We start from the raw sequence: 14,272 nt of genomic DNA, 5'->3' as shown, positions 1-14,272 counted from the left end.
CTGGTGAAGGGTGCACGTCGTGGGTAAGGTACTCATGGTATAAAGACATAAAACTTGACTGAGGAATCAGTTGTAGTAGATTTTCGAAGTTATCAATCACCAATGGATTCATGATCTTGCAACGGATGAGAAATCTGTAGGATAATTCTGTGAACCGAAGAGTAAGCGGGGGTACTCCTGCCAAAACTTCGAGACTCATCGTATGTGTCGAATGCAAACACCCCATGGCTATACGCAAGCAACGATATTGTATCCTCTCCAGCTTGAGAATATGAATCCTGGCAGCTGATCGGAAGCAAAAACTGCCATATGCTAACACTGACAATATCGTTGTTTTGTACAACTGAATGAGGTCTCCTACGTACTTGGAGATGTTTAATATTTTAAAAAGGTTAGTTCCGGATATTGCTCCTGAGTTTACAAATTACAGTTTTTTAATTAATACAGTTGGCCTAAAATCGGAATTTGAATCAAATATTGATACAAGATTGAAGTTGAAGTCATTGGCAGCATTGTCGTTCGTTCCAAAAGAAGACGTACAAGATATTTTCAAAAGCCTTGCTAGTACTTTTCCTGATGAAAACAGATTTAACGAAGTTCTGTCCTATTTTTTTTTCAACTTATATACAAGATGCCGCCGGAAGAGGTCCACAATTTCATCCTCGAACATGGAACCACTACGATGCAGCTCTCGATCAATCACCAAGGACTACTAATTGTTGCGAAGGATTTCACAATGCCTTCAATTCTATATTTCATTGCAGTCACCCAAGTGTGTGGACTCTTTTCGATGGATTGAGAAGAGATTTAGCCTATCACAAGCTTACATTAGTGAACTCAGAAACTCAACTGGAGCCTACGAAAAGGAAATACAGGAAACTTTACGCGATTGTAGCCAGTTCAGTAGAAAAATATCATGGAACAAAGGACAAGTTATCTTATTTAAGGACAATAGCTAATATACAATAATTAATATTCCTCTTTATCAACTATTACAATGGACTTTAAATGAATTTTCGATATGAGGAAATATTACATTGTTCTTCGAAAAAATAAAACATATTTTTTTTATTAAATCGTTTATTTTTACAGGCTCAGTTACATAAGTTTAAAGGAGCCAAACTCTTAACTATATTTCTACTAGCATATATTAACATGTTTCCTTAATTCTATGGTTAATAAAATAGGAAACCGATTATTTACTCGCGGTCGACTCGAGTTTAGAAGGGTGACACATTTTCATTAGGAAAAGGATGGGATGTAAGGAGATTTGTGTTCACAGTCACACTCACATTCACATTCACACTTCTTACTCAATTCTTAAAAACTATCATTACATCTAATATGTATTACAATTCAACTTATTCTAATGGAAGAGAACCGATAGCTCGCAAAGGACGAAAAGGAGGGGAAAATGATGTAAGAACAATCACACTCGAAGATCGATAGTTTTAAGGAAAACATATATTTGGACCATGTAATCAAGATCTAGCCGAGCCAACACATCTCTCCCCGGCACATTGGGCTGCCTTCCTCTGGCCCGAAGAGAGTTTTCTAAATTCGATCTGGCAACAACATATCCCTCGCACGACCAAACAACGTGTTTGATGTCGTGGTAACCTTGGCCACAAACACAGATATTGCTGTCGGCAAGATTAAAGGGTGTGTCACATCAAATTGCATCACGGAAAAAACGCTGTAGAAATTCGCCCAGTAGACCGATCCTTATGAAAATTTTAGACAGTAAAATAAAAACTATTAAACAACTTTTGGCATTTTCTTTTTATTCATACTTCGAGCCCAAGCCCGTATGCTCGCACCTTCCTCTTTACCCCGTCCATAAGGTTCTGTACAACGTCAGGTTGTAGTTTTTTTTGAACAGAAATCCATTTTCTCTTGACGTCCGCCTCCGATTTGACAACTTTTGGGTTCTTCCGGAGGGCCTGCTTCATAAGCGCCCAATATTTCTCTATTGGGCGAAGCTCCGGCGCGTTGGGCGGGTTCATTTCCTTTGGCACGAAGGTGACCCCGTTGGCTTCGTACCACTCCAACACGTCCTTTGAATAGTGGCACGAAGCGAGATCCGGCCAGAAGATGGTCGGGCCCTCGTGCTGCTTCAATAGTGGTAATAAGCGCTTCTGTAGGCACTCCTTAAGGTAAACCTGCCCGTTTACCGTGCCGGTCATCACGAAGGGGGCGCTCCGTTTTCCGCAAGAGCAGATCGCTTGCCACACCATGTACTTTTTGGCAAACTTGGATAGTTTCTGCTTGCGAATCTCCTCCGGAACGCTGAATTTGTCCTCTGCGGAGAAGAACAACAGGCCCGGCAGCTGACGAAAGTCCGCTTTGACGTAGGTTTCGTCGTCCATTACCAGGCAATGCGGCTTCGTCAGCATTTCGATGTACAGCTTCCGGGCTCGCGTCTTCCCCACCATGTTTTGCCTTTCGTCGCGATTAGGAGCCTTCTGAACCTTGTATGTACGCAGGCCCTCCCGCTGCTTGGTCCGCTGGACGAATGAACTTGACAAATTCAGCTTATTGGCGACATCTCGGACCGAACTTCTCGGATCACGTCTAAACTGCTTAACTACGCGCTTGTGATCTTTTTCACTGACGGAGCATCCATTTTTGCCGTTCTTCACCTTCCGGTCGATGGTTAGGTTCTCGAAGTATCGTTTTAGTACTCTGCTGACCGTGGATTGGACGATTCCCAGCATCTTACCGATGTCCCGATGTGACAACTCTGGATTCTCGAAATGAGTGCGCAGGATTAATTCACGACGCTCTTTTTCGTTCGACGACATTTTTCCAAATTTACGAAAAATTGACAGTGAAGCATGGGCAACGTTATCTATACACTCTTATCTGATTATAAGCGAAAGCTGAAGATATAATTCCTAAAAATTAAATTTCTACAGCGTTTTTTCCGTGATGCAATTTGATGTGACACACCCTTTAATACGAAAGAGTAGCACATCTAACGAACAGTGATTGGACATGAGCCGAGAGAAGGTGCGAATAAAGTCTCGACTCATGTCCAGACCTTTGAACCATGGTTTAAGGCTAACCTTAGGGATAATCGAGTGAAACCACCAATAAAACCATATGAATGATATCTATAATTTTTATAATTTTATTTTACGTGACACTTCATATTCCTTTAATAACTCATAACTCATGATCGATTAGCCAATGTACTGAAATGTACCGAAACCATCATCTTAACCCAAACTCAAACCGACATAAGATCATGTTCTCATTTAGTACTTCCCTGTTATCCTGTTTTGTTCCGTCTTTTGACCTGCAATGAATATTTCAAAGAAAAAAGATACCGGGCAAACGTCATGCACTAGGTGAACGTATGCCGTCCGACGCTCGCTAAAGCTCGGTCGGACATTGCTAAAGGATCGTATCCTATGTTTCGAACTAACCGGGCAATCAGTGGAACACAGGTTTGCGTGCGAGACACCGCCGCTTCCGACGACGGGTTGGCGGTGGACTCGGATCGCGTCATCTTGGCGGCATGGGCCGCCTCGATTCCTAATCCTCGTCCCCATTTAAGACTTCATCCCCATTACATGAGCCTCAGAAGAAATTTCACTACGAAAAGAAGTATTACAATTTACTAATAACAATAATATAGATATTACTCCACACTTCTAATTTTTTTCACGCTAAACGATTTTTCCGTAAAGAAAATCTGCTACATGAACAAACCAATTATTTTTTTTTTCGTTTGGTATAAATTAATAACAAAAATTGCACTTTCTGCCGTGCAGAAATTATACCCATAATGTTTTTTCAGTGTGTGCTTCATTCGGTGACCACGATTCTTCACATCAGTCTATTTCTAGTAGGCTTGCATGATATAAAGCTTTTTTCTCTGCGGTTGTTTCTGCTTTTTTCTTTTACTTGGCGATTTTTTCCGGTCACGGTCACTACTCCTACGTCTTTCAACAGGCGAATATCGTTCAAGCGTGGTTTCGGGAGAATTTGACTGATTTTTTCGATAAAACTTTGTGCCCTCCCAGCTCCCCGGACTTTTAAGTATGGTCGTACATGCTGGCTAATCAGAGCGAACAGATAGTGAGCACTATGGACCAATTTAAGAAGCTCATTTCCAAGATCTGGGACGAGATGCCGATGGACCAGAAGCGTGCCGTGTTTGATTTTTTGAGAAACGTTTGAACTAGCCATACAGCACAAAGGGGGTGTGCTCTCAGTTAATATGTCGTAAAAGTTCTCAATGCACATTGCCTCAATAAAAATTGACGCAGAAAATAATATCTTGAATTTTCGTTTATATTACACCCATACCTCGCTTTAAGGCCTAGATACGTTCCACAAAATTTGGCCGCAAAACGAAAAGCCATATAAAGAATCAACTATTCTAATACAAATTCATACAAATTCAACCAGATAGGTTCCAAATTTTCTAGATATGTAACATGGTTTATCATTTAAAATGCGTTTTATCTTTTTATTTTTATTTTATTTGAATACAAAATTTAATTCATTAAAATTTATTGAAATTTAAATTAAAAATTAAAATTTATTTTATCTATAAACAAAAATTAAACAACTTCATGTTACATGGAATATATGTATGTATACATACCTATTTTTTTTTTTTTGTTGCTTAAGTTATTGTCTCGCAAATATTTTCTCACTTCTGCACAAAAGTGATTTTTGAACCAATTCTCAATTTTTTTTGCCGTTTGTTGGGGCACCGAAGTAAATGAAATTTACGCTTTTATATTTTTTTCTTGTTTATTTCACACAGATTGAAAAATTATAAAATTCCTCTTGAATACAATATAGTTCTATATATGTTCTTTATGAATATAATATTTTATAGCTCCCGTTTACTATTTTCTCGGGTGCCAACAACGTTGTTATTCTGAATTTTTGTTATCGTACCTGAGATTTATAATAGATAGTACCCTAGGTTTATAATAATTTTAAATTAGATATAGATTCAATAAACTTAGGCAAACTATTACCCTTATGATTAATCTAACTATTAAGCGCAATTAGATTTGAGTAGGACTAGGATCTAGGATAAAGTGCACCCGTGGCCGAGTGGTTAGCGTCTCACATTATCATGCCGGGTGTTCGGGTTCGATTCCCGTTCTGGCCGGGGGATTTTTCGTCAAAGAAATTTCCTTCGACTTGCACTGTGGTCATGCGTATTCAAGAGCTTGCCCCTCGGAATACATTCAAGGCGTGTTATTTGGCTTAAGAAATCCCGACCAAGTATTAATAAATGACGCTAGTTAATGCATACGTTGAGACGGCAAAAGTTCCACAAGGGAACGTTAACGCCATTCAAGAAGAAGGACTAGGATCTTAGCATTGACGTCGGACTGTAAGTTTAGTTAGATAAATTTTAATTAAATAATAATTCATTAGTTTAAGCGTAATTTTTTACCGTTTTGAATAACTATTAGATTAAAGTTAACTGTATGTTCCAATAGTTATAAGTATGAACTTTAGCGTTAAACAATTCTTTTAGACTTCCTTTCAATTCCACTTTTATTTCAACACTGACCTTTGTTCTTCTCAAAAACCTTCTCTTTTCCTTTCTTCGATATCTTCCCCTTTTCCCTCTTCATCCTTCCTATAATCTATACCTATTGACCACAACTGACCAATTTGGAATATATTTGGCCAGTGTATAATTTTCCTGTCGAGGTATGGTTTCTCCGTACATGTGTTTGTATGGAATAGTGCTGCCAGTCAGAAAGAGGCGCGTACTGAAACATTTTAAGCCGTAAATCGAAAACGTGCCTGAATTGAAGAGGGCCGTTATAGCGAAATGCCGTATAAAGAGCGGCCGTATAGCGAGGTATGGGTGTACACATTTTTAAAGTGTATTCGCATTAATTTAATACCCTGTAGTAGAGCTATAAAATAATACATACACAAACGATCGTGTGAAATTTCGATTCGACACAAATATCAAATTCTGCATCAGTATAGAAGACAGTCTGCAAGATTAGCGACATTTCGTCTGAGCAAAAATGATCAATTCCCGGCGCATAGCTGCAAAATTCTTGTCAGCCGATAGTTTGTCGGTTCCTCAAACAGTACGAGGAGGTATGCGCATGAGCTAGGGTGGCAATGGACGTATGAAAAAAAAACATCATCGAATTTTCAAAAACCGAAAATGTACAATTTGTATATTGGCCCAAAAAATGACCTGTGCAAAGTTTCAGCTCAATCGGACATAATTTAGGGGTGCCTCAAAGCCTTTTTTTTTTGAGGATCAGAAAATCAAAACTTTGAGTGCGTTGGGGCACCCCTACATCAAGTCCTATTGAATTAAAAAAAAAATTTAAACATTTTCAAACAAAATGTACATAGTCGGTTCTTTGAATTCGATAAAAAAAAATTCCATACCTTCATTGCCACTCAGGCTAATAATTCCCAGAAGGTCGAAATTATTTTTCGAGATTGCACCAGATCTTGACGTTTCATGCATTTTTAAGTTATTTGGTATCTATAAAACATTTTCGATATCCCCAATTTCTAGACCCAGGCCTTAAAATCTGATACGGGTTCACAGTCCATCAGCCCGAAAATCTCATAATAACAGAGACTATCATATCATTAACCATGAAAATGGTCTTCAAAACTTCCCTCAGCATTACAGATTCATAACGTTTTAACTACAGAAAACAATTGCCATTATCAATGAGGACAGACCATTTTGAAAACCACCGGAGCAAGAAAATAAATCAGAGGAACCTCCTTTGTGAAACGAAAAGTCTGCTGTTCGGAACGAATAATATCACGGTTGAGAATCATAACTGATAATATTAATTGTAATTCATTTACGTATGCGGTACAATATGCACTATAGTAACAATTTGCTGTTAGCTATCAACAGGTACTATTTTCTATTGAAAAGTTCCAGTTCACACCACAACCGATCGGTAGCGGATTTTTGTGAGGAAATGTGTCGGCGCCCGCACTGGTGCGACCAATTTGGCAACTGGAGCGGCCGGCACCACTTTGGCCACTGGGGTGACTGCCACTGCTGATTTCACTGCAACTGCTGGAATCACTGCAGGGGCAGCAGGAACCGCTACCACTGAATGCCCAACTGGCACTGCTGAAATGTGTTTGAAGATGGGATAAGCCAATACTGTTGGAGCAGGTTGCGCGAAATGAATCGAAGGGACGGGATGCGCAGGGTATGCGATGTGGACCGGAGCGGGAAAATGGACAGGATATTCTGCTGCTGCTGCTGCTGTTGGAACTGCGAATGGCACTAGTTCATTATAGGTACGCGCAAAGACCTGAGAACTATGCGCAGTGACGAATGCGGGGCCTACGTAAGGTGTGAGGACATGTGGCTTAGCACAGACCACAGCCAACAGACAGCTGATGATAAGGAACTAGAATGGAATAAAAACGGTCGATTAGATGTTCGCCAAAGGAATGTAATCAAAACAAATCGCCTACCACCTTTGCAAACATTATGAAAAATGCGTTTGAGCTACCCTTACGATAAACGTACAATTAGTGAATAATAAATAAATAATACCGTTATCGGTATTTATATCGACGATTGATAAACGGCTCAATACGTGCCCTTCCATTGTCTCGATTGTCCGAAAATAGTTATGGAAGAGTCCGGCATAACTACGGAGTCATCGAAGTGCGTGCTTCACGACTTTTGGGTTTTTCGTTTGTTTCAATTATCGAATGGCATTTTTATTGTGACACAATCGCCGTAAATTGGCAATGAATGGAACCATGTTTGCATGCTTAGTTTTTATTTGACGGGATACATTTTTCCAGGCCCAAGGACAGCAGGGAGGAAAAGATTTATTAGAACGAGTAGACAGTTCAATTGTAGCGGGGGCGTGCGGGGATGAACGTGAAATAGAAATCCGCGTAACACACCTATCTATTATTTTGATCCTCCAATATTCTTAAGAGGGAACCCCTGTATGGAAAGTCGAAAAATAGTGAATGTTCATAATTTGTTTTGTGGATGTTAGGAACAAATTGAAGTGTTTGGGTATTTTGGTTATTGTTTATGGTATATTCAAACATGTATTTTCCATTTTTTGAGTGCGCGAATAATGATTGTTACGCTGTTGACAGCTGGATGCGTAGATGCTGTCTGAAAATCGGTACCTTGTTTGTGGTATCGGTTCTGAAGCAACTGGGTGTCGCAGAACCAATGAATATTTCAATCTTTAGGACAATATCTAAAGCGTTACACAGAGGTTATTGAAAATTCGAAAATTTGCCAAAATGACGGCCATTTGTGTTAAAAATGAGTTTTTTTATGAAAAAACGCTGTTTAAAAGCTCATAAAAAATCGAAAAAATAAGATATCAAAAAACGGGTATGTAATAGAGATGGGCAAAACGGTTCATTTCAGTGAGCGGCTCAGAGCAGTGCGCTCAATGAAAAGAGCCGGCTCATTTGAGCGGCTCGACGGCTCTTTTCAAGAACAGGTTTATTCGGATATGTAAAGAATGGAAGACGTAAAAAATAAGGTTTAAAACAATAATCAGTGCAGAGAAAAGTAAAAATATTACTTTACTGAAGGTTTTCTCTGATATATTTCCATCACAATGATCATCTTTATTTTTTTATTTATAAACATTATTTTTATTATTATTTTTGTTATCTGATTAAAGTCTACGACATCTTTCACTGCAAACTTGTCTTGCTTTCGGAAAAAAACTCACAATATTTTCAAAAAAAAAGATAGAGCCGCGGAGGGATAGATTTCCTTTCATTTCACCAAAACGAAGGGTCGCTTAGTCTCAGCAAATGTGGTTCCGCTAAATGTTTATCTACAATAGGTGTTGCAGCAGCTTTTGGATCATGTGAGGATCGAAGATTGCCAACCAATGCATCAAACTCCTCCCATATACATGACAGCGCTTCATCACCAACAATTTGTGGTAGTTTCGTAGGTGTGTATTCTATGGATCTCATTTTTAGCATCCTTATCAACGACTGGTGTGCATAGTTGTACTTTCTGTTATCCCCAGAACCTTGCTGATTGAAGCGAGGATCTAGCAGTATTTGTAAGGCTACTAATTCGTCTGACTCAAGATTTGTAGATCGCTTTACCAGCTCCGAAATCAATTCATACAGAGCTTTTTTATAATCACTAGAACTAATTTCATATAATGTTGATCATGTCGAATTATTAGTCGGGAGAATATAGCAGTTTTCGATAACGACACAGTTTTCTCCCCGTTTTATATCCCAAACGTTTTTAAAATATTCCGGAATGGAATGTTTTCATGATTAACTATATTAGATTAGTCAAATCATTTCATTCTATACCCATAAGCGGGTTGGATTTAACATAAATAACTGTGATTTACTAGTCAAACCCGTTCATCTGATACCCATATGATTAGATTTTCAGAAGAAATGTAGTTTGCCATTTCGTAACGGTCGCCATTTTAGATTAAAATTTTTCAAGATAACTGTTCTACTAGTCAAGTCCTTTCATTTGATACCCATATTGATGAGGTTTAGGCAAAATATGTAGTCTGTCATTTTATAACGGCCGCCATATTGGATTTCCATTTTACATAAATAACTGTGTCCTACTAGTCAAGTAATTTCATTAGATACCCATATTGAGGGGGTTTTGAAAAAAAATACATATTTAGCCATTTTGGGGAGACGGCCATTTTGGATTTACATGTTTCATAAATAACTATGATCTAGTAGTCGAGCCCTTTCATTTGATACCCATATTGATGGGGTTTTGCCGAAATTAGTTGTCTGCCATTTTGTAACGTCCGCCATCTTGGATTTCCATTTTACATAAATAATTGTGTCCTGCTAGTCGAGTCCTTTCATTAGATACCCATATTTATGGGGTTTCGAGAAAATATATAATATAAAAATTTACATACATACAAACAGTTAACACTTTCAACGCCCCGTCACCCAGATATTGGTGACACTTTCCTCGTTCAAATTTTTATTTAAAAAGGAATTTGATAGAATAGGCTCCTAAGTGTAACTATTGGATATGTAGAAAAATAATAAAATTATAACCATATTATTATAATGTTTATACTGCACTTTTTATTAATTTATAGTGCGGATGGTTTGTATGGCAGATTTTTTCAAAACCCATATAATATGACTTTGGCACGTGTTATTGTTGTCAATTCATCTTCAAATTAAATAAAATATTGCTAGATCATGTAAAAGATGTTTACAAACTAAGTTTGATCTTCATTTGATAATTTATCCGCAAGTTGGGCTCCTCAAGAAACTTAGAAAAGCCGCTTTGGGCGACGAACGTATTAAATGAAACCGCTTAGAAAGCAGCATGGGAAACATATATTTCTTCCGCACTACCGCAAGCCACGGTTCGTCAGAACGAGCGTACGATTCGCGGTTCTTTACCAATAAGCTTTTAAAAGAAACACGGTTCTTTTACGAACCGTGTTTCGTCGCACAGTTGCCATTTTTCGGCGTTAGAGTATTCCCTTCTATACCATTCCATATAGTACACATTTACACAGTAGCAGCCATTTAGGTGTGAGAGTTTTCTATCTGTTGAGTTATTTATAGAACAGCAGCCCGATGTGTCTTGCAGAGCAGAGCAGTTGTATGGATGAATCGATCATATTTCGACCTTGGATCGATCTCCATCGCTGATGATTGTTGCGTGGACGTAGTTATTCTGTAACAACACAAAGATGGTCAATGAGGGCCCTGAGTTTCGAACTCACGATCGATCGCTTACTAAGCGAACGCGCAACCAATGTGGCTACGGAGGCCCCCAGTATGTAATGCTTTAGAGAATTCATTTTTACATGCTGATAAACAAAAAAAAAGCTGAAAAAATATGAATTCGAGAAAAACGGGTTAAGAATTTCGTAGAGCAATACTATATCCCTTGAGGTAACGTCATACTTTTGGCTGTAACTTTCCAACGAAATGAAATATCGAAAAAATCTTTAAGGACAACATTTCTGAGAGCATAAGTTTCCCAAAACTTCGAAAATGAAAAAAACGATTTTTTCGACCTTCCAGACCAGGGTCCCTCTCAATTGAGACGGATGACTGCATGTTTCTTTCCATCATGTTGAAAGAGTAAAACTAGGAAAAAAAACATAGCTTATGACAGCTTCTTGATTCTAGTACATATTAGGGTGTCTCTTATGTTTCTTCTCTTTTTATATGAGACGTTTTCGTTTTTTTTAAATATAAAATCCAAGTTTTGTCTCCAAGGCTCTTGAATTCGCTAGAGTGATCCTTTTGAAGACGCTTGAGAAGCAAACCGCACGTAGAGACGCGTGTGATAAAATCATTCACAAACACTCTGCCCCATAACGGTATGAAAACCGACGCGAAGTATATTGACGTGGGACTACGTCTAACCGGAGTATATGGGGGATAAAATGAAAACCTAAACACAGAACATGCAGGAAAAAATGAAAGATTCCGAATGCTTATAACTCATACATTTCTTACTGGATCGGAAAGATGTTTGCATCAACTGATAGGGAATATTTCTACGTTTTTATCGCAATTAATAAAATGTTATTTTTCATTAAATAAACAGTTGAATAACTGTAAAATGTTAAGTGTTATCTAAACGCCCTAACTGCCTCGTTTTGATTGGTCCGATTTACGGTTTCCCCAACACAGTCATCAGAACCAAGCAGCCTTGGGGAAATCGGCATCGCAAATACATGAAAGTATGGGGATTTTTGTTCTCGCCGAAATGTGTTCCCCAACACAGACTTCAAAACCAAGCAACGTTGGAGAAATCGGCATTGCAAATACATGAAAGTCGTTGTTGAAAAACCGAGTTATTTCTTCTTTAAGTTCCTCCAAATTTTGTGACTTATTAACATAGCAACGGTCCTTCACATACCCCCAGAGGAAGTAATCGACGACGAGAAATGTTGAAATTCTTACCATAAGAGGACAAAGTTTTATTGAGGCTTTGGTTGCTCGAGTAATACGAATTCACTAAAAATACACGTTCTTGTAAATTGTACCTCTTGACACTAAAAACCATCCGATCAGATTGAGCGAAGCTATTCGATTTTTTTTTGCGTGAGCGTTTAATCTAAAAGAACGTGTATAGTGATCCCCGATAATCGTTCGATTAATCGATTAATCGAATACTTCATACAGAAATCGATTATTAATCGAACGAATACTGCGCAACCAATAATCGAAGCGAACGAATAATTTACGTCGATTAATCGATCCAAGCTCATGGGAAAAAAACGTACGGTTGCTGCAGTTTTATCCTGAAAATCAGTCATTATCCTTGACGCTCCCCTAAACTCGTAAATGAAGCTCAATGCCGTCAACGCGAGTTGAGCTTCGTTGACGAGTTTAGGGGAGCGTAAAGGATAATAATTGATTTTCAGGCGTTATGAAAACTTTTTTGATTCCAGATGTCTTTCTAGCAAATTAGTAATATTAGCCTAACTAATTATTTCTCTCAGTGTGACGATTAATCGATTAATCGATTATTTGAGGCGATTAATCGTAACGAATAACAAACTGCTGAAAAGTATTCGATTAGCTGATGAACTATTAATGTCAAAAATCGGGGATCACTAAACGTGTACATTATACCATCGATAAAAACAAAATTGCCAATACATACAAATCAATACACACTTCAACATGATATATTAGATCATTTGAAAAGCTTGCATGTTTTGCTAAATCAGGTACAACATTCCGATTTTCGATTCGTTTTTTCCAGTGACTGGCCGACCATAGCAGAGCAGGCCAACCTTTAGTATAAAAATTTCCAGAACAAAATAGAATTATCGAACTTTGTTGACAAAAAATGTAAGCAAAACTGTCATCTTTAAGGTCGCGTTCTTTCGATACATTGGATTAGTGTTGTCCGATGTATGACCATCAACATCATCTAGTGATAATCAATTCAATAATCAAAAATCAATTTTCATACCATGACAAGGTTTATTTTCATGAGTTTGTTTGTAATTTGACAGTGGATTAGGTAGGAAATGGGTAGCATATCGATTCAGGTTTTCAGTTTCGCTATTCGTCTATCACAAACCAGGAAGCGGGGCGTTTTCGGGAGCTTAGTAGACGGTATATGGGGACACTCCGAGCGAAGAGTAGGCAACTGGAACCCCGGCGGAGTAGGTGTTGATCGGATATCCATGGGAGTAGGTAGCGACCGGAGCAGAGTAGGCGGAGATGGCAGCTGGATAGTTCGAGTAGGCAACAGCCGGCAGGGCACTACGGGTCAGCACGGCTGGGGCACCAACAGTGCCGACAACTGGCGAGGAATAGCTCGTGACAACCGAAGTTGCTGGACGGGCGACCACAGCGGTGATGGCAAGGGCGACGATGAACTGAAATAATCGAATTATTGTTTCCTAGTGATTCCAATAATTGAACTGTGTTCAACTTACCAGTTTGGCGAACATTTTGTTTGGATTTGATTGATTGGTTTTGCAGAAGTTGCTTGAGTTGCGCTTCAAGTGACTATGAATCAATGTCTGTCTCAATGCTCTTTATATATGAAAAGGATTCACGTTCTTCAGACCAAACCCGATAACCAGAAGTCCAGATTATTGATTACCCCCACACACACAAATCAATATCAACATTACGCGGATAGGCACTATGTGCTAAAAATAGCGTCCCACATTTCGAACATCTGGGAATTGTCAACACAAAAAATAACTAATCGAGTTTTCTCTTCGTACTCAATATGTAAAAAATAGCGTTTGACAGTATCCAAAATCAACCGGTTTGATAAATGGCTTGTCTGGAGGTACAGAAACCGACATCTGATCGCAAAAGCATTGGAAGAGAGCAAGTGAATCAAATCCGGCAGACAGTAAATGGGCGCGTGCTGACATTTTGATTGAACAGATCAACGATCTCGTGATGCAGGGATTTGTCTTGTTTTGATCAAACCGACATAAAAAAAAGTCTCAAGAACACGCCCGTTTAAAGGATAACAGAGTAGCAATGCAGCCCTTTTTTTTGTTCACTGTTTTGTTGCGCCAAAGAATAAAATCTTCAGATACTCGTTTTGAAATACAAGTTAACAACGATGTGACGAGCAAGAAAAAATACCCTCCAATGATCTCAAATCAATTCTCAAATGTCTCACCAAATACACTAATTGGTAACAACTATCATAAACAAGTGCGGAGTCTTTTTCATTTCTCTTCCTCTTGTCCACAATGCTCATAGAGCTAAAACACAGAATTGATAATCCTGCGGAGACAGAAAACTCCCGCCTTCG

At 38.6% G+C, this 14,272-nt stretch overlaps 1 protein-coding gene across 2 annotated transcripts; it reads right to left on the bottom strand.

The window, feature by feature from the left end:
- Positions 1 to 6,813: 6,813 nt before the first annotated feature.
- On the bottom strand, positions 6,814 to 7,515 carry LOC129771909 (uncharacterized). Of its 2 annotated transcripts, none has more exons than XM_055776043.1 (2): positions 7,471 to 7,515; positions 6,814 to 7,403 (listed from the first exon to the last, which is right to left on the bottom strand). In XM_055776043.1, the coding sequence occupies exons 1-2, from the start codon at positions 7,483 to 7,485 to the stop codon at positions 6,921 to 6,923; spliced, it is 498 nt and encodes a 165-aa protein (XP_055632018.1). In that variant the 5' UTR covers positions 7,486 to 7,515; the 3' UTR covers positions 6,814 to 6,920. The 2 variants fall into 2 exon arrangements, with proteins under 2 accessions (XP_055632018.1, XP_055632019.1); XM_055776044.1 differs by having other exon boundaries at positions 7,474 to 7,515.
- Positions 7,516 to 14,272: the final 6,757 nt, after the last annotated feature.

The sequence above is a fragment of the Toxorhynchites rutilus genome, chromosome 2 (genome assembly GCF_029784135.1).
Source record: "Toxorhynchites rutilus septentrionalis strain SRP chromosome 2, ASM2978413v1, whole genome shotgun sequence".
NCBI classification, from domain to species: domain Eukaryota; kingdom Metazoa; phylum Arthropoda; class Insecta; order Diptera; family Culicidae; genus Toxorhynchites; species Toxorhynchites rutilus.
The sequence above is the reverse complement of the archived record's forward strand: the minus strand, read 5'-3'. Positions and strand labels throughout refer to the sequence as shown.